At 35.3% G+C, this 25016-nt stretch overlaps 3 protein-coding genes and 1 long non-coding RNA gene across 5 annotated transcripts; 1 reads left to right on the top strand and 3 right to left on the bottom strand.

Moving 5' to 3' along the window:
- Positions 1–5198: 5198 nt before the first annotated feature.
- Positions 5199–9440, bottom strand: LOC140985736 (uncharacterized). The gene is made up of 2 exons (XR_012176828.1): positions 9175–9440; positions 5199–5865 (listed from the first exon to the last, which is right to left on the bottom strand). It is a non-coding gene; the product is annotated as an uncharacterized lncRNA (long non-coding RNA).
- Positions 9441–11458: 2018 nt separating this feature from the next.
- Positions 11459–15727, bottom strand: LOC140985733 (proline-rich receptor-like protein kinase PERK15). The gene is made up of 9 exons (XM_073453631.1): positions 15588–15727; positions 14539–15255; positions 13768–14328; positions 13581–13667; positions 13039–13109; positions 12848–12924; positions 12398–12545; positions 12161–12322; positions 11459–11872 (listed from the first exon to the last, which is right to left on the bottom strand). The coding sequence occupies exons 2-9, from the start codon at positions 15191–15193 to the stop codon at positions 11582–11584; spliced, it is 2052 nt and encodes a 683-aa protein (XP_073309732.1). The 5' UTR covers positions 15194–15255; positions 15588–15727; the 3' UTR covers positions 11459–11581.
- Positions 15728–15945: 218 nt separating this feature from the next.
- On the bottom strand, positions 15946–18633 carry LOC140985734 (plant-specific TFIIB-related protein 1). The gene is made up of 3 exons (XM_073453632.1): positions 17977–18633; positions 16966–17124; positions 15946–16868 (listed from the first exon to the last, which is right to left on the bottom strand). The coding sequence occupies exons 1-3, from the start codon at positions 18556–18558 to the stop codon at positions 16083–16085; spliced, it is 1527 nt and encodes a 508-aa protein (XP_073309733.1). The 5' UTR covers positions 18559–18633; the 3' UTR covers positions 15946–16082.
- A 1629-nt stretch (positions 18634–20262) lies between these two features.
- LOC140986881 (transcription repressor OFP7-like) lies at positions 20263–24089 on the top strand. Of its 2 annotated transcripts, none has more exons than XM_073455272.1 (2): positions 20263–20410; positions 23195–24089. In XM_073455272.1, the coding sequence occupies exon 2, from the start codon at positions 23222–23224 to the stop codon at positions 24065–24067; it is 846 nt and encodes a 281-aa protein (XP_073311373.1). In that variant the 5' UTR covers positions 20263–20410; positions 23195–23221; the 3' UTR covers positions 24068–24089. The 2 variants fall into 2 exon arrangements, with proteins under 2 accessions (XP_073311373.1, XP_073311372.1); XM_073455271.1 differs by lacking the exon at positions 20263–20410 and adding an exon at positions 22148–22274.
- Positions 24090–25016: the final 927 nt, after the last annotated feature.

Below are 25016 nucleotides of genomic sequence, written 5' to 3'. Positions count from 1 at the left end.
ATACATATATATATCGCTTATCCGTTGGCATTTGGGCCCTAATTGCCAACCGATGACAAGAAATATAGGTAACCACTCGTGTGGGTGGCCCACTTGAAGATGAACACGTTTCCTACCCAATCATTGCCTAACTATTTAATTTAAATGTTTCCTAATTAAATTAAATCATATATTTATTTAATCCATATTTATTATCAACATTTCAAGTCGTCGATTCTTCTACACATGTCGATATAAATGAGGTACCAACTAATGTAGGCCCATAAATTAAAGGCCCATTACTACCAAACCCTTTGATTAGACAAGACTATCACAAATAATGAAAGCCCAATGGGACAAACATTCTTGATTCTACTATTTCCAATTTTAATACAATTTCTTCATTTAGTATGGACCCAAAGGTCTCTATTAAAATACCTCCTTTTCCATCCCTACCAGTATTTGAAGGGACATCTCCATATTTAATTTCTGGTTGAATTTTTCAAAGACGTGTTTGTATGAATGTTTTTTTTTTTTTTAATGTATACGACGGTATGATATTTATCTTGTGCAAAAGTTCTGAATTTCGATTGGGAAGATTTCTTGAATGAAATGTTGGATTTCTTTGTTAAGATTGAGATTTGGAGCTAATTCAATAATAAAAACTAGTTCAAATAGAGAAGATTGTCCAAGTCTATATATGCAACTCTTATGGTTTTTATTCAATCAATGTGGGACAACTAACACATATTTCACGCACAGAAATGAACATCTGGAGCGTGAAGTTTACAAATGACCCCAACTATAGACATAACGGAGGTCTAACTATGAACAGTCCAACATATAACGGTAGAAATTAGGCTCTGATATCATGTTAAGATTGAGATTTAGACCTAACTCATCCAGATTATCCAAGTCCATATATACAACTCTCATGGATTTTATCAAACCGATGTGAGACAACTAACACACCCTCTCATGGTCAGAAATGAACATCTAGAGCGTGAAATTTACAAATAACCCAACTATAGACATAACGGGTGGTCTAACTATGGGCAGTCCAACACATAACAGTGGAAATTGTGTTCTAATACCATGTTAAGATTGAGACTTGAACTTAACTCAACCCCAAAAGCTAGCTCAAGAAGATAGTATTGTCCAAGTCCAAATATACAATTTTCAGATATTTTATCTTACCGATATAAGACAACTAACATTCTTTTGCTTCGAGTGGGATTTTGATTAATTTGATTATCTTCTCTTGTCTTGTTTTCTTATCATCCAAACAAAGCACAAGAAATTGCAAAATAGTAATTGTTTTTTGGGATGGAAAGACTTCAATCACACTTGTAACTTGAAGCTTGTTTAAAAAAATTAATGACAAAGACAAGCAATCATTATCAATGTTAATGCAATTTTGATCACTTCAGTAATTTGATTGATGTGAAACTATAAAATATCTATAGCAAACTCTTTTATTGATGGGAATTTGAGTCGACGTTTTTTTAAAAAAAAAAATTATTTCCAATAATTAATTTAATGTAGTCTTACTAGCTGCTGAAAGCCCTTTCAAAATAACTTTTTTGTTCATTCCCAACAACTGATCATTAGACATTAACCGGGATGAATATTAAATTTGAACAAAATTATGTTAAAAAAAATTATCATGCGTTTTTATAAATTTTTCAATTATTCGAGTGCTTCAAAAGTATATTTTCACAAAATTAATTTACATTTTTGTTTAATCAATTTTCCATATTGTCAGTAAAAAAATTCATCACATTTAAAGCATAGTACGCAAGGAAATTTTAGCAAAACAAATTATATTTGGTCAAAATGGAGTTTTTATAAGAAAATTTTATGTAATGGATATTTAAATTAAAAAAAATTGATCTCGTGAGTTTTTTGGATAGCAACATTTTGAAACTTAAATTAAATTTTGCGACTTCTAGCTAATTTCTAGGAGAAGTAAAATTATACTTGGATCATATATCTTAGATCTAGTTTTATATATTAGACATTTGAAACCAGATGAACTACAAATAATCAGAACACACCAACTAACTTGTTAAAATAAACATTTCTCAATTATCAAAACCAAATGACAAAAGAATTGCATTCATCTTATATCCATTGTTAAATTCAAAACAAGACTTCAAAAAATAAGATCAAAATGATATATTCTTTATCTTTTTGTACCATTTGTCACATCCAAATATAGACAAGAGGATGCATAACCAAACAAAGTAGTTCTACTTTGACTTGTTGATATGGGGATACTAATAATATATGGCACAATTTAAGTTAGGAGACTCCATGTACATGAACAAAATCTTTGAACCTAAACTCCCCCCCAATCAATGCAAGTTCTTTGTTTATGGCACAATTAAGTTAGGAGAATCCATGCATGTATCTGAACAAAATCTTTGAACCTAAACTCCCCCAATCAATGCAAGCTCTTTGTTTGTTTGTGATTGAGAAGAAAATGACATGGGATTTTGGCATCATTATTATTGACCATATGATTAATTGAGATACTTGGAGAGTTATTTATGTGTATTTACAATTTAACAAGATTCTAAAGCAACAGCTTATTTTAATCCTAAATGCATCATCATCCAAAGTTAGTTAGATATGATTGGATTATATTTTACATTCTTATGATCATTATGAGTCATCTGCTCTAATTCACGTACCATTTTGCTGCTACAAATATATATATATATAATGTCTCACGAATTGATTGCATCAAACTTTCTGTGAAAAGTCTAAAGACATACAATCTGCTTTAAAAAAATATATTAACAAGATAATATATCATTCATTTTTAAAACATCAAGTATATTTAACTTTGTGTTAATAAAACTCGAGCACATATATCTCATTTGTTAACGGTTTTATGATCATTTTAAAAAACAAAGTATTTTAAATGTAACTAATTTTAAACAAGGGGTTTTCACTTTTTTATTTTTTATTTTTTTTTTACAGGAAATGCTGATGTAGAATTTGTCTAATATATAACCACGATAGCCCGGGTGACTTGTTTTTTTCAATATTTTTTATACATAAAATTTTGTCTTATTTTCCGATAATCCGGGGGTTATATTTGTCAATATTAGCTTAATCATATTTTATAAAATTATAGCCCGGTAAAATTGAAAACCTGGCTCCGCCATTATATGTAACTATAAAAATTTCAATTATATATGAAATTTATTTGCTTCAGTTTCAGTCATTAATTTGGACTATTNTGTGTGCGCGCGCGCGTGCGTGTGTCTGTGTTACAATTTGGCGATGGATCGAGTAGTCATGTTATTACTAGTACAATTTTTTGTTCACATTAGCCGACAGCTCCATGAAAGGTCAATGTCCAAGGTGCCAAGTTAGAATATCCATATGGAAAATTTTAAACAAGAATACAAAAAAAACAAACCCGATAATTGTTTTTAGTTTTCGAAAATACAATCATAATATTTATAATTATTTTTCAAATATATATTTTTAACTCCCTTTTATTTATATCATCACCCTTTTCTTGATTAAATTACTTAAAACTCATATCCGATGACAATTTTCTTAAATTGCATTTGGATGGATGAATTCGAAATCCATGAATTTCGATTTTAGTTTTATGGTTAACGATGAAACAGTTGATGTAATCTTAAATCCATATATTATTTATTTACATATTAGTTACACAAAATAGAATAAATTTCAAACGACTTCTTCTCTAAACTACAAAAATTATATTTGAATACATTTTAAATCTTTGTATTTGAAATCCTTCAATTCAAATTCAACCTTATTTCATTTAAACCTTTATATTAAACATATGTTAAAACACACTATAGTCATCCATAGTTTACAAGTTGATCTATGTTGTACTGAGAGTATGTGTACTTGTATAACATCTCAATTCAAACAAAACAGTAACGATATAGAACTTACTTTTTGTGATTTTGAATTTGAATTCTGATGATCATATGAATAAAAAATGAATCGACTTCCGATTTAGCATAGAATGAACCATATTTCACTTAGACAGAAAAGTAAAGAAATATCATATCATAGATTTTATATGCCTTGGAAACTCAGTTTGTCGAAACGACGGAAGCCCATTTCCTCTTGATCGTATGATAAATGAAATACATAATATTGATAATTTTCTATTCAACGTTCCCAGCTTGGATGGTTTTCGTGGCACTTCGATATTTTGTTTCTTTTGTATAGCATTATCCCTTTCGATAAAGTACCATGAGCAAGAGAAATTTGCTTTTTGAGGGACTCCGAAAAGATATTATAGAGAACATGGAGCATTTTGGGCTGGCGATGGGACTTGCTTTCAGCTGTGTAGCTGTGTGTCCCTTTGCGTGTCACATCTCAGGGGTGGTGACTTGAGATGAAACAAAGACAACCATTAATCGTGGTTTAACTTTAATCAAAAGATTTAGCCTCCAACTATGTTGTCTTAATGATGGCATTCACTTAGTTTAAACTCAGTGGAGTTTTAACCGGCCACTGATTTTGGCTTTTTAACACAACAATTGCTAAAGGAGCGAACACATTCAAACAAATACTTTCCAATCTACTATATAACAGTTGATGAAAATATGAGTTTTCACTCGGTTTTTTCATGTATTAGTGAGCTATTTTTGAGGTTTTATACCTCATGTAAGAAATTAAATAACCCCACTCGGCAGAATTCTTGAACATGTAACTTAGAAAGCAAAAAAATAGTTTCACACAAATAGAGCTATAGACTTGAGACTCGAAAAAATAAAAGAAAAAGATTGGTACCCGTTGCACAAATTTAAATATCATATGAGACATCATGATACTACTTTATATCCCAATCAGAAAGACAGGACAAAAGAGTTATTGCTTTCTTTTACCAAGTTGTATTCAAATAATAAACCCCAGGTCCATTGTATCTATCCATAATTTTATACATGCATTTGTCCCTAACTAGTCGAAGTCACCTAGAGATCTAGCTTCTCTGTTTTAAGTAGTTTTAAATTAAAGTTTCATTGGTTACACTTCACAATTATGTGTTAAGTTTAAACTTCACCTCCCCATTAAACCCAAAAATGACTTTGTACCGGACCAAACCTCTTGATCATTCAAACACCGCTGGACCATTTAGGGACCAAACCTCTTGATCATTCAAACACCGCTGGACCATGTAGGGTACAGACGTATAATTTCAGTAACACCATATAGGTAGAAGAAAAATAAGACAATGCAACAAAGAAGAACGTAGATGTTGGCTCAATCTTGTAAGTGTTATCTAGGAGAAAGAAAGAATCTTGACTCTACTTGGCTAGAACTTGGAGTGTTCTCTTAACTACATACAAATGTTGAATTTCACAGGATACATGTGATTTTTCAGACTGAAAAGTATAATTTCAAATAATTCAACATTGAGGGCCAAAAACTCGCGGATTTGCTCTAATGATCATCAATTTGTTGTTGGGATATTAATTGTGAAAAGAATCCTGAAACTGCAGTATATTGTTGAGTCACGGAAAGGCAAAAAAAGAATAGTACCATTTTCTTGAGTAAGGCTGGCATGTTCACCTTACTGAGGTTGCAACTTTGAGCTTTCAGTACGTAATCAAGAACCTCTTGTTAATATGGGTAAATATGTGCCAATTATCTGGGAATGGTTGATGACGAGAGGTTCACATAGATAAAGGCAGTAACAATCTTCTGTCCCTTTTTCTTGCAATTGACTGCCGTGAAATTCTTAGGATATATGGAATAAGAATTGCAAGGAACATAATGCCAAACGACATCCAGTAATGTTTTAAGTAAAGGGTAACATATGATGATACTAGAAGCACAGTGAAGAGAAAGGCCCAAAAAATAGCCACTGCAACATCAAACCTGAATGAAGTAAAACATGATATGAATAAAAGACATTGAAAAGTTATTGGATCTAGAGCAATAAACAGCAGAACTTGGAATGTGTAATATTTCAACCGAATTTTGACTTAGTTGAAATCTAAAGGAAAGTATCCTAACTGCTTCAGCATTCTCATATTTTCCATATCAACATCCTCATTCTGTTATTTTTTTTTATTACTTTGTCCGTAAGTGACCTCCTTATGAACAACTCATTACAAGAACCAAAGATGAGACATTTTAAGACAATCTACTAATCGTCAGATACTTTGGAAAATGTATCTATTAAGAGTTTTGCTACAGTTAATCAACAGATAAATGATCCAATTTTTATCTATAATAATTTGCAAATAAATAAGTATTTTTTTAAATTAACGCAAAGAAATAAGTTAGATCTTCACGGTCAACTTCTAAATATGAGAAAAGTGAAGAATAAATGAGCATCCAGAAAGGATGAGACAGTCATGCATGAATCAAGTATTGACATTGTAAGTGCAAACCAAAGATTTGATACACATGCTACGAAATGACTTCTCTGTCTTGAGCCTGTTGGGTTGCCTGAAGAAGATATGATATAAGTTAAAGTTCAGCTCTTTGTATGAAATCACTTAGCTAAAACCCAATACTAATCTTATCTCCAACCATTAAAATTCTTTGACAAATCCATAGAGCGAACCGACAGGCCCATACAAAAGACATCGACAAAACAAATTCTCAGTCAAGATTTATTTCAGGAGAAGAAAAGGAGTTGTTGATACAGACCATCATAAAAACACCAAAAATACCTGCCATTTCATTCAAAGGTCACAGGCTGACAGCAGCACATGGAAGGCTAAGGTTGAATAAGCAAAAATTATCATTTTGTGAACCATCTCGATCATTGCATAGAACGCGATCATCCCCTTTTTATGTATACACGAAAGAGATAATCTTGCAAAAATTCGATACCAAAGATGTCCAAAATACTAGTACTAGATTCTTTGGTTGTGCCACTTGCCTGGATGATTACTTGATTAGCGTGCCATGCATTTGCTTTTCATTGTTATATGATATATTTCACTTGATTAAACGTTGAAGTCAAAGATGACTAACTTCCTTGAAGATATCAAAATTTTTTACCTAGGTCTATGCAAACCATCAAGTTTAGAAGTACATTCTAAAACAATCCAAGATAGTGCACGAGAACCCACATCAAAGTTGAGCTATATCAGCTACACTAGTTGCTGTTGTGTTGTTCCAGTATTGCCTTGAATAGTTTAACAAATTTATGTATAATGCCTATAGCCAAAAGTTTGAATGGATACCAGAATCCACAAGATGCAAATGTTCAAATAAGATAGTGGTAAATACGCAGAATATTAAGAGTTTAGTGGCGGGCAGAAGGAATTTAATATTGTGAAAACCAGTGACTAGAAGCCCCTATATGAAGCACACCAACCTGAGGCCCTGTAACTTCCCTACCAATATAAGGAAGTTGAAGGTCCTGTAATGAGACCTAATTGGAGAATAATGGCAGTATTTATCAGCCACTATCTAAGGTATTTATGCATTCTTTTAACATCGAAATAATGGGGAGTAAATGGAGGTTAAATTCTGGGTTAAATTTCACCCGTAGAAATTCCCAAGCAAAGTCTAGTTTTGAAGCTTAAAAAGCTTTACAAACATTCACTGTGTACCATGTAACTATATAAGTTCTGGCACCATTTTTTTACTAAGACAACATTTCCAGGAAACACAAGTGATTTCCGGCAAGGCACTTTGGATGAAGAAAAATTGGATATTACTCACACGACACACACTAATTGTATTCAATCACTTCGAAGTTACATTAGCTACGTCGGTAAGTGTTACTGATTTCTTTTATTTGTTAAAATCATTTATTTATTATTTATGCACACACACATATATATATTATCGGGGAAAACGTATTTATTCTTTTAAAATTACAAAGTTAAATCTGAAAAGAAATTAAGTAGCACAATAAGTTTATACCAAATGTTTGGAAAATGTATTCCGAACTTTGATATATTATAACCCTAATATGGTGAGATATAATAATCTTATTCTATTATGACATGGTGGGAAAGTATTGTTCTGTTATTTAGAGCTGATACGATGGATGAATCATTGTTCCAACCTCCTTCCTAGATAGGTTAGTTATGAGGAACTTAGCCACGAAAAACCTTAGTTTTTTAATGCAAATAAATCATTTTGACAGATTACAATTGTTTCTGTTTTTCAATGTATGTTTTACGTCTGGAATTGTCGTTGAAGCTTATGTTTTATGCTTAAAACTACACTTTGTTCTAACTGTTCATACCGAGAAGAGATTCCTATCACTCACCCTTTATACCACTCCCAAATGAGACTGCAATTGAGTTGAAGCGAGACTGATATCGAAGTGAAGGAACAATGGGAATGTTAAGATTCAGACAAGAGGTGCGTGTCTGTTGCTGCTGTTTGGAATAAGAAGTTTATAACATTTGTTTAGGAAAATAGATTGATTTTGATATTTCAGGCTTAATATTCTTGTAAATTTCTTTCTGAATTTTTGAAAACATTGCCGTTAACATGTTTCGGGATTCAGGAGTGACAAGTATTAATGAAAAAAGGTATTGGAAATTGCAAGGGAATGTTGGTTTATGGGTGGACATTCTAGACGAAAAGGGCTCAAATCACAAGGAATGATCCCTTGTTCAAGTAAAGTAGCTACTGCACCTTAGCAACTGTTTTTGGTTAAAAAACTGATCAAGTTAGATCAATTAAAGATTCAACCCAAGAAAACTTCAACACCCGCAGAAAATAAACAGCATAGTTTGCTCAAGATCCTACATTTCATTCTGCTAGACTTCATTTCGATTGAACAAAATTAGCCACATTTTATTTAAGCTGCTGAGCAATAGACAAAAAAAAAATGTCTAACCAACAACATTATCTCCATTTCATTAGAACCACACAGCAAAAGCACAAACACAAGAAATATGTTCTTTTTAGAACCAATAATCTGGAGAAACGATTAGCAGTAAACTCAAGTATTCCTCTAAAATAGGATACAGTACACGCTACAAGGAACAAAATTTAAACAAGTGTGCTTACACATTTCATGCTATCAATCATGTAACACATCACAGGCTATTCTAACCCAAAGTAACACCAAATCACACCGAATCTGTTTAAAAAAACGTCACTGATCAAGGAAACTCAAAAAATCATGTCGCGACATAAAAATCATCAACAATGATCTCAATTACGAACCAGATTAAGATAAAGAGACGAATAAGCATGGCTTACCAGGTAGAGAGGGAAGGAGTGGGAGAGAATACAGTAAGAGCTGGGCACTTGTGCTGCGATCGGATCTGGTAATCTCTGAGCTGCTCCACCAATTTCGATCGAGTTATCATTGGATTTCTCCCTCCAAATTCCTAAGTTTCAGATCGATTTCCTATCAATCTCGTTTTATTCAGAATTTTCCAACAAGAAACGAGTGCCTGGGGCAATCCTATAGTTCTCCCCGAGCATTTCGCGGCCGGGTGCTATATTTGACTTCCCGCATCTACATCTNTATTTTGTCTCCACGTAAAATTATCAATATATATTCGAAAAAATTATAATTTAAGTACGATAATCTGTCATATTTAAGATTTTTAATGATGTAAATTGTTAATTTTTATTTATTGACTTGAATTATTTTTGTTTTTATCGATTTTTTGTAAGGTTAGATGATCTCCAGACTCACCTGAGCCCCACGATTTATCACTAATCTCTCACACAATATGTCGTCTGATCCAATTATCTATTTGCTATTATTTAAGAAAATTGTAATTTTAGTAAAGTAACGATCATAATTCAGATTTTAATTCTGTTACCTTATAACTTTTTGTTTTGAGTGAGTCTCATGTGAGACCGTCTCACGGATCTTAATATGTGAGACGGGTCAATCCTATCAATATTCACAATAAAAAATAATACTCTTAGCATAAAAAGTAATACTTTTTCATGTATAAATCAAATAAAGATCCGTCTCACAAAATACGAATCGTGAGACCGTTTCATACAAGTTTTTACCTTTGGTTTTTGTTTTTTTAAATCACTAAATCTATCAAATAATGTTTATTTGACATAAATACTCTCATATATGACTCACGTAGCTCATTGAACAGAATAGTTTAGGTTTACCATTGTATCGAGTTTGTTTTGCCACTGGCACGGGTTAAAAGTTAGAAGCATCCATTGTAATGCAAATATAACATTTTTTTTAGTTATGAATATAATTTTTTTAAAAAATTGAATCTTCAATTCTAAATTTGGAGAAACAGACAAATATAAAGACAAAAAAGGAAAATAATTTCAAAAAAGATACGAGGTGTCAACCAAAAAAAGTCCTTGATCACTAGTAGAAATAAATGCATGAACCCACAATTAGTGGCGGAGCCAAGATTTCGTTCCTACCCGGACTTGAATTTTCAAAACCACGATTGAATTAATATTGACAAATGAAGCTCCGGACTACCGGAAAATAAGAAAATTTTATGTATAAAAAAAATCGAAAAAAAACAAGTCACTTGGATTACTATCGGACGGAGCAACACATGGCTCCGCTCGTGCCCATAACAATGAATGTAAGGCCAGATTGGCACTCATTTGGTAGCAGTAAGAAATAGGAACATTGCCATCAATCCCACGGATATGAAAACCCTTTTCTAGAAAAATAGTAGTCCATTATATCCAACATTTTGGTCCAATAAGAGGTGTCAACCAAAAAAGACTGGAAAACTGGGATTTTATTTCAAATCGACATGTTTTGAGTTTTAGTCAAGTTGATCTGTTTTGAGTTTTAATCACGTAACTTATCGATATTTTAATATATAATGGTACTTACTATACGAACAGGGCGTTATATTATTAACATATTGTACTCAAAAATATTATTTTTATTATTGCATTTTTAAAATATTTGTACTATTCAATTTCCACTGCATTAGTCTCATAAATAAATCATGATAATTACATTTTTGGTCTTGTAATTTACACTTTTCTAATTTTTTGATCATGTTAACAATGAATTTGTATTTTTAGTCATGTAACTCGATATTTTTTTTTTATCGTTTTTGGTCATGTTAAGATTAATTTATATTTTTAGTCTTGTAACTTGCAATTTTTTTTCCATTTTGGTCTCTCTTTTTGCGGACGTGGATGTTGACATAGATTTTTGTAAGAAAACTTCTACACGCGTCGTGATTTTTTTAGAATATTATTTGGAAAAAAATCAAGGAACTCCCGTTAAAAAACGACCAAACATATAAAAAAAATATATAAGTTACAGAACTACAATTACAAATGCACCGTTACTCAACATGATCAAAAATAAAAAAAAAACATACAAGTTACAAGCCTAAAAATGTAAATTCATTGTTAAATGGATCAAAAATGGAAAGAGTGTAAATTAGTGCGAAAAAAATTTAAATTTTCCCCATTACTTGCATTCAAATTAAAGAACCCGAATCCCAAATTTTATATACGTCCATGTAATTGTAATGTGTGCGTATATATGTATATCAGGAAAATTAATAAATGACCGAAATTTTTTTCATGTATGTAGCAACTACATACATATATATCCTCGAATATTGATTATTCCTAAAGGTAACTTGTGCTAGATATATGAGATCTAGCAAAATGAGATCAAGTGAAGAAATTTCTATGGTTTTGATCCCTTGGGACCAGGTGTCGTAAAATCTCCTGATTCTCGCGAGTCGCTGCTGCTGGATGACGATGGGTTCAGCCCGTACTCACTCGTGGCTCCACATTCGCTGCTGTCGATATCCTGGCTTGTCATCACCATCTTCCTGAATTTCATCATGTCGGCATTGTATGCACCAGTGTCGTAGGTGTCGATATCGCCTCTCGTGTTAAAAGCAGCGCTTTGTCCAGGTTTCACGCCTTCATTCAAGTCCTCCAGCAGCGAATTACCATCCAAAGCACGTACAATCTATGAAGACATATGTGTATATATTATAGTCATGAGAATGGGACTTTCGGAGCTAATTATTGTTTATCGAGTGATCATTTTCTGTTCCATTAACTTTTTCCTCACTTTTAGTTCATTTTTCTTAACTCGGATCAAATATTGCTGACATAAAACACATTTTCGTTTATTGTACTAAAATTAAACTTTGATAACTCGTGATTGGAGAAAAACAAAAATATGCGAGTTGCACGACAAAATTTATATTCTTCGCATAGAAGAATAAGAATATTGGCATTATTTACAACATACCTGGCTCATCTTAGGGCGTCTCCTGGCAGAATGGCGAATGGAAGCAGCTGCGCAAGAAACCATGCGAGCCATCTCATGGGGAACGTAGTTTTCTTGGAGGCGTGGATCCACTAAACCATCGTATTTCCCTTCTTCCGATGCTTTTGAAAGAAGTGGTCTCGCCTGCATGCATGCATGCATGTAAATTCAACGAATGCATGTGAAAATTATATAGTTGGAAGCAACTAGTGTACGTACCCAGTCGACTAAGCTGTCTTCCATGGTTTTATTGGTATGGTCTACCGGTTTCCGCCCCGTTATCAGCTCCAATAGCATCACCCCGAAGGAGAAGACATCCGACTTCTCCGTTAGCTTTCCGCTTGATGCATACTCCGGAGCCAGATACCTGCGGTATACACACAAATATTTCTTTATAGGAACTCAAGGAAACTTTAAATATTTCACCGTCCTAATTGTATGATTCTTTATAATTTACGTAGATCAAAATATCCGATGATAACAATATATATAACTCAAATATTTTAAACCTCGTATAACCTCCAACCACCATGTTTTGATGGCAAGACAATTATCACCCCAACAATTTATACAGTATGTCAATATATTAATTGGCTAACAAAACTCACTAAAATATAAGAAATATATCTATTCATAATTAAGAATTAATGCGAATGAAAATATTCATACCCGAAAGTTCCCATGACACGTGTGGAGACGTGAGTGTAATTTTCACTAGAGAGTTTAGCCAATCCGAAATCAGCCACCTATATTATATGTATATAGTAGGAAACAAAATTAATATTGGTAATCATATGTATACCTTCATAAAAAGAGATGATTCTTGGAAAATATTTTGAAGATTCCAGGGATATACATACCATGGCCTCAAAGTTGAAGTCAAGTAGTATATTTGCCGTCTTGATGTCGCGATGGATGATTCGCGGGTGGCCTGCAATTACGCAATAAGATTCAGATAAACTAATACTCAAATACCAAAAATGTGTTGCTATAAATTGCAACTATATTTTGGATTATTTCATTTTAATTAGTTTAATAAAAGTAATTAATGCATTAATTATGTGTGAAATATTAATCTTAGCTCTCTATATTCCGATTTTTCACAATTTTAGTTATTTTTATCAAGAGTCTTAATGTAACACTACACATATAAGCGCTGCAATAATACACATCAATACCACTTCGGAAAGAGGAATATAATTTCTCAAAAAACAAAATTAATAGACTAAGACTGAAATTTGACAATTTAAAATATCAAAATCGTAAAGAATCATAACCACAAGCAATTTTCCCTTAATTTGAGTTGATATATTATCAAGAAAAGTGTTAATAAAGTTGTGGTTTAAATGTATACAATTTACCCTGAAAAGGAAAGATATAACAATTAGCCAAGAATTCTTACAATCTTCATGCAGGTAAGCAAGCCCCTTGGCCGATCCCACCGCAATTCGAAGCCTAGTCGCCCAGTCCATAACTGGCTGACCTTTTGCTGCAACAAGAAACTCACATTTTCACCGTCAAGAATCCTACCACAAATATAAAACACTTTAAAGATTCTAAACATTGAAGAAAAATTTAGAATACAGCACCATGAAGATGGAATTCTAAGGTCTTGTTTGGCACGAACTCGTAAACCAGCATCCGCTGCTCTCCAGCAATGCAATATCCAACCAGAGACACGAGGTGCCGGTGATGAACTCGGCTGATAATATCAACCTCAGCTTGGAACTCGCGTTCGCCTTGCCCGCTGCCAGCCTTGAGACTTTTCACGGCAACCTCCCTCCCGTCGGGTAAGACTCCTTTGTGCACGAAACCGAACCCGCCTTGGCCTAACAAATTGGAAGGAGAAAACCCACCTGTTGCAGCTGCGAGCTCTTCGTAACTGAACTGGCTTCTGGGTCCCATATTTCCATACACGTTTGGAGATGCAGGTGGCAGGGAAATGGGATGTTGCCCTGAATTGTTGTAGCCAGGAGGACTGAACTCGTTGCTTAGGTTTGCATGGGGCGGGGGAGGAGTTGTAACCCAGCCGCCACCGTGGGCAACGGGGGTGCCCATGACGCCGGGTGGTGGAGGAAGCTTGACGACGTGATCCTTGTTCTGAGGGTTGTGCCAGTTTGTGTTGCCGGCATTGTAATATTGATCTCCGCCTTGAACCAAAAGCATTTTGCATGAGACAACTTAAATTCTAAAATTCATTCTTAGGCATTTTCTTTCAGGAATATATTAAAATATAAAATCATTATCCATCAAAACTATGTTTTCTCCAATCTCTCATTTGCAGTTTAAAAGGTTTGCTTAAATCAGGTGGAACGATAAATGAAGAACCATTGAAAATGCAATGTCTTATATTTGCATACCTTTAGTTGGACGCCCATGATCCTTATAATACGGCAAGTTCTTCCTCCTCCTCTTCGCACATACCAGAAAGATAATCAAAATAGCAAGAATCAATATTCCTCCAACAACTGCACCTGCAAAAACCGCTATACTCTCTGTCGAATCAGACGGCGGCGAAGACGAAGCACCTGTCCCAGACGATGAATCCGGATTCCCGTTTGATGGCCGCTGAGGAGATGGAGGAGCCAAAGCAGATGGTGTTTGTGACCCACCTGTTGGAGAGAAGTTAGGTGCTGGAATACCGCCGCCAGAAGGAGGAGGCGTGAGGTTATTGTTGGATGAAGCGGGTGGAGATGGTGCCGACGACGATGATGGAGGAGGCTGTGTGGCTGGATCTTTAGGTGCTGGCGGGGTTTGAGGTTCTGCGGGTGTGGAAGGTAGTGGGGATGAAGAAGGGTCGTCTCCGGGTGTGGAGGAGTCTGGAGGAGGAGGTGAGGAAGCTGGCGGCCCCGGTGGATCCGGAGGTGACGTTGGAGGTGCCGGCGGTGATGTTGGAGGGGCCGGTGGAGATTCCTGCTGCTCGGGTGGAGAGGGTGGCGAAGTATCTGCGGGAGGAGCTGGCGGAGATTCTCCGGGTATATCGCTTGGTGGAGCAGTATCAGGAGATGAAGCCATATGAAAATAACTTTCCGGCGAAGATTGGCTTCGGTTTCACCACCGGAAAATTCACCCGACGACTGCTCATCAAGGCAATGTAATGCAATGCACATGAATATTATATCCATCCTCGACTAAAAAAATATTACATGTGCAAAATTTTTAAATTCACACAGCATTACACCAAAGAAATGATTATTTTTTTAACCCAAAAAAAACCTAAAATATGATTCTTTCCACCCTGATATATTTGTTATGAATTGCACCTTAAATTTTTTTAGAAATTATTTAAAAAAATTCTTTATTGTTGAATAGACGACCCTCACGACATAAACATAGGTTAAATTTTTTTTAATAGTGTATGTTAAATATTACACAAATCACTATTAGGCATAAGAGAGAATAGGCATACCAGAATGCAGCAGTTGAATGTTCCTCAAATGTAAGACAGAAGGAGATGAACATGATTGAGTTGTGTTTTTTCAGGTTATGACAGAGAGGAGAATCTCGACCTTTGACTTCCTACAAACAAGGACACTCTCATATGCCTAAAATCATTTAGCCTTTCGTATCACATTTACCGGAAAAGAAAATGAAATGATGAATTAATTAGGAATTTTATAAAGTAATGAATAATTTTTTAAAACAAAAATTGTCAAGCAACTGGGATTATATTGCTATAAGATTTTTCTGTGCTACAATGGCAAGTATTTCTCTCTATGATATGATGCTCCGAATGAGGATAGACTAACTCTTGCCATAGGAGCCAGTACGCAAAGACAGGGGAAGCATTCATTATGACAAAGGAAAACATAATAATTACAAAATATTAACAATTTAAACAATTCCACAAGGACCGTAACATACAAACGTGAAAAAGTAATGCTTCGATCTTCAAATTACTACATTAGCTGAACTTTTCATTTAGATTTTGTGGCATAGGTTGTTTATCTATCACGCCAGGGGATATCTTCGTTGGTTGCACAAATTGAACAGATGGAGAACCTGATGACGTCACCGGAGGGCGAAACGGCCAAGGCAAGACACCCGTACCTAGAGAAGGGGGCGTAGGAAAATGAACCGGTCTCATGGAACTAGAAGAAGCAGACTTTGCATCTGTATCGACCCTTTTTTCCTCCCTCGTCTTGTACTGTAAATCGATCTCCATATTCTGGGTCGAGGTTTGCTTTGTGTCTGGGGGTTTGTGGACGGAAGTATTTCCACTCGGAACCTGTGGTTTCCAGAAGGATGGTGTTCCAAGAATCGCAGAGTTATAAGCCTTGTGGAAATTATCCTTCTCGGCATTTTCTTTGCCTTTGTTTTGATGGGATGCACTCGAGGTTTCACTTGGTTTTGCATGCTTGTCCTTGTCTAACAAAACCGCTTCGACTATATCGGCTTTGGATGACGAGCGACCGGCAGAAATAGAAGCAGTTGGAAACGCTTTCTCTGGAGGGACGACTGGGTTATAATTTGATGGAAGAAGGTCATCCCAATTTTCCAATAGCTCCTTGTACACTTTGCGCAGAGTTACTTCTGTTAGGCCAGTCACTTTACAAATTTCGGCCTGTGTTTTGCGTTTATCTTCCAACTGGCAGGCCAAATAAATGGCAGCTGCAGAGATGCTGATGGGGTTTCGTCGGGTGCAGAAGCATTTGTTTATAACAACTTCGCCTATGTGTGTTGCCAGCTCCTTTGATCAATCGTAGCCAAAAATTACAGACAAAAGTGTTACAAGTTTAGTGAGTTTCGAGAACATTTATTTACCATGAAAGGCCATTGGCAAATACCTGAGCAGATTTGTTGAGTTGGAGAAGTGTGCAAAACCGTGGCATGTGCACAGATATGGAGTTGCTATTGATTGGCTGGCTTAGTTGTAGAGCTTCTCCAAGAATTTTGATGTACTTTCCTATCTCCTTTTGGGGTAAATTTGCAGCAACGGATATTTCCTGAAAAAAAAATGAAGAAAATCACGTGATAGAAAGGAAAACCCCCAAAAATGATCAAATCATATGCAAATTGCAATGTAGTAAAGTTGAGACCGAAAAAGAGAATCACAATCAACAAATCAAGAAAGAACAAGCAATTGACGAATAGCCTAATAAGCTATAAGTGAGAAAACAAATGCATTTACGAGGATGATTCTACCGTTGATTCGAAGATCTAGCAAAATCATAATACATTGCTCAAGTTATTCAACAGCGGTCAAAGCAATAAACATTAATAAGAGCAAAAAAAAGTATAGACCATCGCAATTCCACCTCTCACCGATTCCAAAAGAAAGGAAAAGAACAATTCAATGTAAACAACAACTCCGTCAACCAGGGGATCCAAATAGCAAAGTATCTTGCTCTTCTTACAAACATTCACTTAACAGAGAATCCATTAAATAAATTTGCTCCCTGCACTATTAACTCACTGTTCCATTAACCATAGATGTCACCTACCATCTTCAAAGATCACCAAACAAGCACTGCGGGGAAGCCTTCCAAACATGTAAATGTTGGTATACTCTATACTCTGTAGCTTCTAAAACACAATTTGGAGGTAAATATTTGTACACTTTTTTTCGGAAACTTTACTAGTACGGTAGGCCTTACACGTTAGAGGACCCATTGCCGCTGCTCCGGCAGTCATCCATCCAAAATTTACAACTATAAGGGATGAAATTTTCTCACTTCATTATCCACATTTCCATAAACGTGGCAACTAAACTTACTTACACAAGCCCAGTTTGCGCACAAACTCCGAGAATCGAGCCTAAAAATTAAATCTTTTTCACTCAAAAATTGCATACATACCTGCAGCGTCCTGGGTTCTTGAGCTTCTCTGATGGCCTGCACCAAAGCAGCAGTAGCGAGAGCCTCCACACTACGATTCCTCAAGCAAGTGGCAGAAGAACAATCCCTGAACAACTGAAACGCGTGATCTGTAATATCACAATCCAGCCCTAAAATCGACGCCACATCAATAATCTGCAGGTACGCCCTTAAATTGTCCACAACCACCGATGGCCCTGAAGGGTTTGCCGTAGAAGACGTAGTTTCTAGGACCCGTTCCAGCTCGGCTAGGTGCCCCGAGAACGAGAGCGAAGAATGGGCGAAAACAGGGTAAGGCTCGAGGGACCAAGTTGAAAAGGCAGTGATGAACCCGGTCGGCTCGAATGGGTCTTCGTCGGAATTTTGAGGGGCTGTCGGTACGGGGGGGAGGTCGGAGGTGGCCAAGCAGAGAGGGGAATCTTGCGCTCGGATGTGGAAAAGATGGTGAGGTAGTGTCTGCCGCTCCTCAACCACGCGCCCACAGGAGGTGCACTCCGTTATGTTCCGGCCGGAGGATGTGGTGGCGCAGCGGCCTTGCTCAGATGAGCAGTAGGGGCACCGCATTTCGGCTGCGGCGATAGCGGGTGCGGTTTGACGCTTACTGGAGGTAACGAGGTGAATGGTGGTGCAGCTCGGTAAACTTCTCAACTTTGTACGGCGAAAATGGCATTAAACACCTCTTAAAACCTAAAATTACATTTGTAACCACTTCTAAACATGGCTTAAAAATAGACAAAATGGTGACTACATAATATCCCTTACTTAAAATACTTTTTAGAGGAAATCGAAAATTTCATTACTTCAAAAGGTCAACTATTACAAATTCTTTTAACAGGAAAGAAATTCGTAATATTTCCAAACTACATGATTGGAACAAGAATAAAAAAATTTAGTCGGACTACGGACACGCGTCACATATGCTGAATTTTAAGATTACTATAAGATGAAATGAGATTTTGAATTTAAAAAATCAATGGACACTCAAGGTCGAAATATTCAATAGTTGGAGTCACGACTTCTATTATCTGCAATGAAAATATCATAATGTTGGATATGTCATTATAAAAATTTATATCTTATTAAACAATTCTCAATATTATTTAAACTTAGGAAGTAAGCTTGTAGTTGAAATGCTGATGGTGCCCCAAATTAATATCTTAATTCTTAGGGTGTCAAAAGTCAAAAACTCAAGTTGCAATTTGGCGATCCAACCTCTTCGGTTTACCGGTTCTGAACTTGACCCGCCAAAGTGACCCATCTCTACGCCTCCATTCCCCACCAAAACTCACTCCCCCCCATGCAATATCCCACTGGAAATAAGCTTCCAAAAGTTTATTTTTTTAAGCCAAAAATCAACCAAGACAAGTCTGAATTCATACTTGATCGATCAATTTTTTCCTTTTTTTAGCTTAAGTTTTTGATTTTTTTTTGAATCGGTATGAAGGATGATGATGCCCTACCTGTATCAACGCCTCCATCCACATCGGTTCTATCATCGTCGTCCTCGGGAATTCCGAGGAAGGAGATTTCGCCGTATTCGTCGATCGTTTTTGGTCGAGGCCGGTATAAATTCTGGGCGCTCTCTGGCATTTTGTTGCTGGCATTTTGGTCAATGCTAACCGGAACAGTTAACCTCCAGTGGTCTGCTGGAAATATTGATCGGTTCTCCGACGATTTTCGCTCGCACGCTACTGAAGATCTCGACCCCCTTGTAATTTTCTATTCGCTTTTGCGCATGATATATGCATGGTTTTTTTCCCCAGTCTATTATTGTAGAAGAAGGTTCTCGGATTTTTTCATAAAGATTGTGATCATTTGAAGTAATTGAAATAAATTTAGCTTAAGATGCAATCAGATTGATTTTTTAGTGTCGTGCGTATGGTAAATTCGGAATTTTCTTCTCCGTATAGGTTTAGCTAGCAGGTTGATAAGCTGTGGTAAACACGCTCCATGATTTTCCATCACACACACATGAAGTGCATGTCAATTGTGAAGGATATATATTGTTTTGGATATGTGTCATAAAACCAAATGGATGGAACAGAAGACTTGAATAGCTTTTGAATCCTGATAATCAAACTTGGACGAAACATGTCTTGATCTATGGATGATCTTTTATTTTTCTTTTTTTCGTTTTCTTTTATATTTTTAAATTAGGATATGGAGGAGAGGGAGAAATTAGTGAAGCAAATGTGGGATGTGTACATGAACAGCAAGCGGGTTGCATTGCCTAGTTTTTGGAGGGTTGCATTGCCTAGTTTTTGGAAGGATGCATTCGTTGCTGCCTACGAGGATTTGACTAGTGAGGTGCCTGAGGTTCGGGAGGCTGCCATTACAGAGATTGCTAGGATGTCCATTCGATTTCGCTACAACAAGATTCTTCCTACACCTGCACATTCTTCATCATCTCTGATCGGTTTGATATTTAATTCTCTAATTATAAAACACTCACTGGATTTTGTTGACGTGTATTGATAACCTGTCAAATTTTAGACATGTTTTGGACTTAGTACTCCCCGTTTTAATTGAATTGGTTTTAGTCTAATATGGGTTTGTTTTTCGAGGATCATTTTCCATTTTGGTGATACCGTATTAGTAATTTAACATGGTAAGATAAATTAAATATACTCATCCGTTTTGAACTTTGCAAATGGGAAAATCTTGCGGGCAAATCAACTCTCCAAACTCTTTTGCCATCATTAAGTTTAAATATGTATTCAAGGATAAAAACATTGCTCAAATGAGAAACAGAAGAAAAAGATATAGAAATATGTATAGCCTTGAACAAATGGTAGAATATTCTATTTTCTGTCTGGATTAAATCTTGATATTGTGGTCCAAATGTTTGCAGAAATTGCACAGGTAGCCAATGATGTATTTTTTAATGTTGGTGAAAGTCAAGGTCATCATGGAAAATGATATAAATAAATAGGAGGAAAGGGAGAGGAGATTTGATATTTAGAAAACTCTGAAACAGAGTAGAAAAAGGAAAGAGGCGAGAGGGACAGAGAAAGTGCGGATGGAAAGAAACGTGGGCGAGATTATATTTATGATTCAAGAAATCATTATTGAAACTACGACTCTTTAATTACTTTCTCTTCCATTTTGGTTTTGAGAGAGAAAGAGGAAAGTAAGAAAGTTTGGGAATGTGATTGGTGATGAGATGTGCTCGGTTGCGAGTTGCTGTAGTTAATATTTCAGTAGTTGATTGGCCCCTAGGCTCGTTATTTGGCTCTCTGAGAAGGAAGGGGGGAAAGGTTAGTATAGAAGACGTGGTTTAGATACATAGCCATTGAAATTTAAACTTCTGTTTTTCGACGACTTAATTTACTTTCAGCATAGCTTTGCAACTTCTTGAAGATTGGCGTTTACAGCTCAGATTCTGTCTGTTTAATTCTTCTTCTTTGTATAACTTAGAGTCCTGATCCGTGTGTTTTTCCAAATGACAATGAAATATCACGTTGCACAAGTTACTGTAATAAGCACATAAATTCTCTCCTGCAAATAAGAGAAACTGTTGTCGAGCAAAATGAGATTTGCTTGAGGCAAATAATGTAGTGTGTGAACTTTCTTTCTGCTGATGAGTCTCTTAGCTGTGAGTCGAGAGCCCGTTGATTTTTCTTTGGCCTTGTCTGTTGAATTTTCTTAATTCCTCAACAGCTCTTATTGTTCGATTTTCTTTCTTTCGATGGGCTGGAAATATTGGATATCATGGATTGATTTCCCTAGATTGCATACTTACAGGCTTAGAGCTCTTCACTTTACTCATGCAAAATTTTCTATTTGTTGTATTTTCCTTGGCTTAGAGCTCTTCACTTTACTCATGCAAAATTTTCTATTTTTGTATTTTCCTCAGTTCAAATGAACATTTTAGCTCAATATGGTATTTTCTCGCACTATGGTGTATTCAGTTGATTGAAAAAATGAAATTCAGTGCCAGTTTTCTTTTTCACGACTTTGCTTTGGCTTTATGATTTCCCTCCTTAGGATTGATAATGTTTTTATTAATTCTCTGCCATTGGTAAAGCTAAAAATTATATAGGTGAGGAAACTAAGTGCAAAAATTGATTATGCAATTTGTACTCTAGCATTTTCTCAGAATCCTTAGATTCTGCCTTTTTTTTTCTTATGTTTTCAGGGCAACCGAGATTTGAAGCTAGAGTATAGAACAAGGCAATGAACTCAAAACGGAGTAATTTATGAGTTGAAGAACATGGAGGATCAGAGACATGCTTAGTCTCATGGAAAAAAGTATTCTGCTTCTGCTCTTCACTCGAAAGGTGACATCAAGGAAATCACATAATTGGTTCCTCGTCATTTAGGAACACAGATACATTTTTGTCTAAATGTTTAGTTTTCGAAACATTTTCTGATAACACCAAATGTTTGAAGAGTAAAACAATCTGTAACTCCTTTCATTCATGATAAAATCTTTTGTTTGTTTTTCTCTAGTCCTTCTGGAATCAGTTGCACTAATATTCCAATTAAAGAATTATGTGGACAAGTCTCGAAGCATTTGGTGGCTCCTGAAATATTTGTTTTCTTACCATTCTGGCTCTTGTTTTGGATATCAAAGAATTTGAATTTTATTTTTAAAATTCACTAGACTTGTTTGGTTTTTTTTTATTTGTGAAAATATCAAATGCTTCGGTCGCTGATTTTGAGTTTGAGTCGATGAAAGTTAAATGTCTCAACCATTTTCTTAAATGCAAATACAGTGCATGGGTGTTTTTGGTCTATTTATAATATTTTAGGAAGTATATTTCTTGAATGGATACTTAGACATATAAACTAAAATCTCAGCCATTCATTCCTAAAAAAATGAGAATAGGAAAAGGGACACATTCATTCATTTATAAATAATAATGTTGTTCACTAGGATTCCCACCTTTGTATATGTTATAATTGCAATTGACTTTGATCTTCCTTTAGTTTAGGCTTTAACGACTAAAAAGTTGTGATCCTTATCTTAACTTCAACCTAATTAAATAGTTCACAACACACTGTTAAATTCATCACAAGGGCATATATCAAAATATTATCTCTCTTTTATTGCATATTTGTTATTTAAATATGATACAAAGTAATAACAAATTCACAAAATTTATTTCTTTAGGGACTAGAATCTAAATATTTACTAGCTTTTCTATAACTTATTTTACACTATAAATTAAATTAGTGGTTACACTGTAACACACAGAGAAAGAAAGGAAGTGCTGAAACAAGAATGGCCAAATGCCTGAAGCTTCGAATCTGCAGAGCAGTGGCCTCCACCATGCAATCTTGCCGCTCGAAAGAGCCTTCCACTCTCCCGCAAAACCCCGACCTCAAACACCAAATCCCCCGTGCTTATTTGAAGCATCACGTTTCCTCTTCCCAAGAGTTCGAGTGGAAGAAGGAGGGTAAATGGCACGTTGTTGACAAGATCTGCGAGAAGAGAACCCCTCGCCGGGAAATGAAAATGGGGCAGGACTTTCCGCCGCCGCCCTTCGAGGTGGATAGAAAGAAACGACGCGTTAAGAAGAAGAAGAAGAAGAAGAACGTCTCCAGCAGGCTTCGCGTCAGCAACTCCTCGGGTGATAGCGGCTGGTTTAGCAGTGAAGGCGCTGGAGACGAAAGAGATGATGAGGAAACAGAAACCTTGGTCTCCTCCAATTCCATGAACATTTCTCCTGCTAAAGAAAGTGCACAACCCTTCTTCTCTCAACACAGGAACAACAAAAGAAGACCAGTCGCCTCCATGCGGCGGCAGGGGAACTCCAAACCACCTCCTGAGGCGGACGGCGAGATTCCGGCGAGATTGTCCATGCTGAAAAAACTGATACCATGCACGGTGGATGGAAAAGTGAAGGAAAGCTTCGCTGTGGTGAAGAAATCAGAGGACCCATACGAGGACTTCAAGAATTCGATGATGGACATGATTTTGGAGAAGCAAATGTTCGAGGATAAGGATTTAGAGCAGCTGCTGCAGTGTTTCTTGTCGTTGAATTCCAGGCATTATCATGGGATCATAGTTCAGGCTTTTTGTGAAATTTGGGACACCATTTTCACTCCTTCCTCTCCGCATCAATAAGATTACGACATAGTTTGTTAAAGTTTTTTGAATGATTTCTCCCCAAAATTTGATCCCATTTTTAGTTCTCTAAACAATATTTTAAAAAAAAATCAAAGAAATGAATTTGCATATTTTCACTCGAAAATTTAAAAATAGTTATATTATACTAAATACAAAAGTAAATAAATACTGATTTAATATATAAAATATCAATCAAATTTTTAAAAAGTCAAATTCAAGAACAATATTGATGGTCGATAGAACCATCCGAATAGTTTGAGTTGATATACAGTTTAAAATATTTGAATTGAACCGTAATCAACAAGTTTTTAGTAAAACGACGATTGTTCAGTGCTACAAATATAATAAAATTAGTAAGTGTTTGAGATGCTCACTTTCTTGCCTAAATTTTTTTACATTTTTACACAAGTTTTTAAATATATATTTAAAAGTTTAATTCATGAGATATATTATAAAAATGTGCATTGCATGAAGAGGATCCCTATTATGATTTATGTAAAACGCATATTTACAGGAATTTAATCAAAATGAGAATAACAAAAATATAAAGGACGATTTATTTTAAAACTAATATATTTTAAATATTTATATATAAAATGTAAAATTATCTTTAAATTTTAGGTGGAGAAAAAAGAAAATCTTTCGTACAAGTTCTTTTAGCTTTAGTCAAATTTCATCATAAAGCATTTTACTTGTTTCTTAATAATTGGATGTGCACTTTTTTATTTGGATAAATGTTTTAATAATTACAATTTAATTTAATAATTTATTTTTTAATATCTGAAATTTATTCATGAAATGGAACCTAAGTAATTGGAATAATTTTTTTTTGATTTGGTTTGATCACTTTAAATCAAGGCAAAAACTTGTGTGAGACGGTCTCACAGGTCGTATTCTGTAAGACAGATCTCTTATTTGAATCATCCATGAAAAAATATTAATTTTT

This window comes from Primulina huaijiensis, chromosome 10 (genome assembly GCF_012295235.1).
Source record: "Primulina huaijiensis isolate GDHJ02 chromosome 10, ASM1229523v2, whole genome shotgun sequence".
Taxonomy (NCBI): domain Eukaryota; kingdom Viridiplantae; phylum Streptophyta; class Magnoliopsida; order Lamiales; family Gesneriaceae; genus Primulina; species Primulina huaijiensis.
Note: the sequence above shows the minus strand (reverse complement) of the source record. Positions and strands in the feature narration are given on the sequence as shown.

Excerpts from the sequence above, each read along its gene's own strand:
- LOC140985733 (XM_073453631.1), bottom strand. The coding sequence starts at position 15,193 with ATGGCTTCATCTCCTGATACTGCTCCACCAAGCGATATACCCGGAGAA. Across the intron at positions 12,546-12,847 it reads CGTGTCATGGGAACTTTCGG|GTATCTGGCTCCGGAGTATG; the intron begins GTATGAATATTT and ends TGTATACCGCAG. Across the intron at positions 12,323-12,397 it reads AAGACAGCTTAGTCGACTGG|GCGAGACCACTTCTTTCAAA; the intron begins GTACGTACACTA and ends GCATGCATGCAG.
- LOC140985734 (XM_073453632.1), bottom strand. The coding sequence starts at position 18,558 with ATGCGGTGCCCCTACTGCTCATCTGAGCAAGGCCGCTGCGCCACCACA. Across the intron at positions 17,125-17,976 it reads AAGAACCCAGGACGCTGCAG|GAAATATCCGTTGCTGCAAA; the intron begins GTATGTATGCAA and ends TTTTTTTTTCAG. Across the intron at positions 16,869-16,965 it reads AACTCAACAAATCTGCTCAG|GAGCTGGCAACACACATAGG; the intron begins GTATTTGCCAAT and ends GATTGATCAAAG.
- LOC140986881 (XM_073455271.1), top strand. The coding sequence starts at position 22,224 with ATGCTTAGTCTCATGGAAAAAAGTATTCTGCTTCTGCTCTTCACTCGA. Across the intron at positions 22,275-23,194 it reads TTCTGCTCTTCACTCGAAAG|AGAAAGAAAGGAAGTGCTGA; the intron begins GTGACATCAAGG and ends TGTAACACACAG.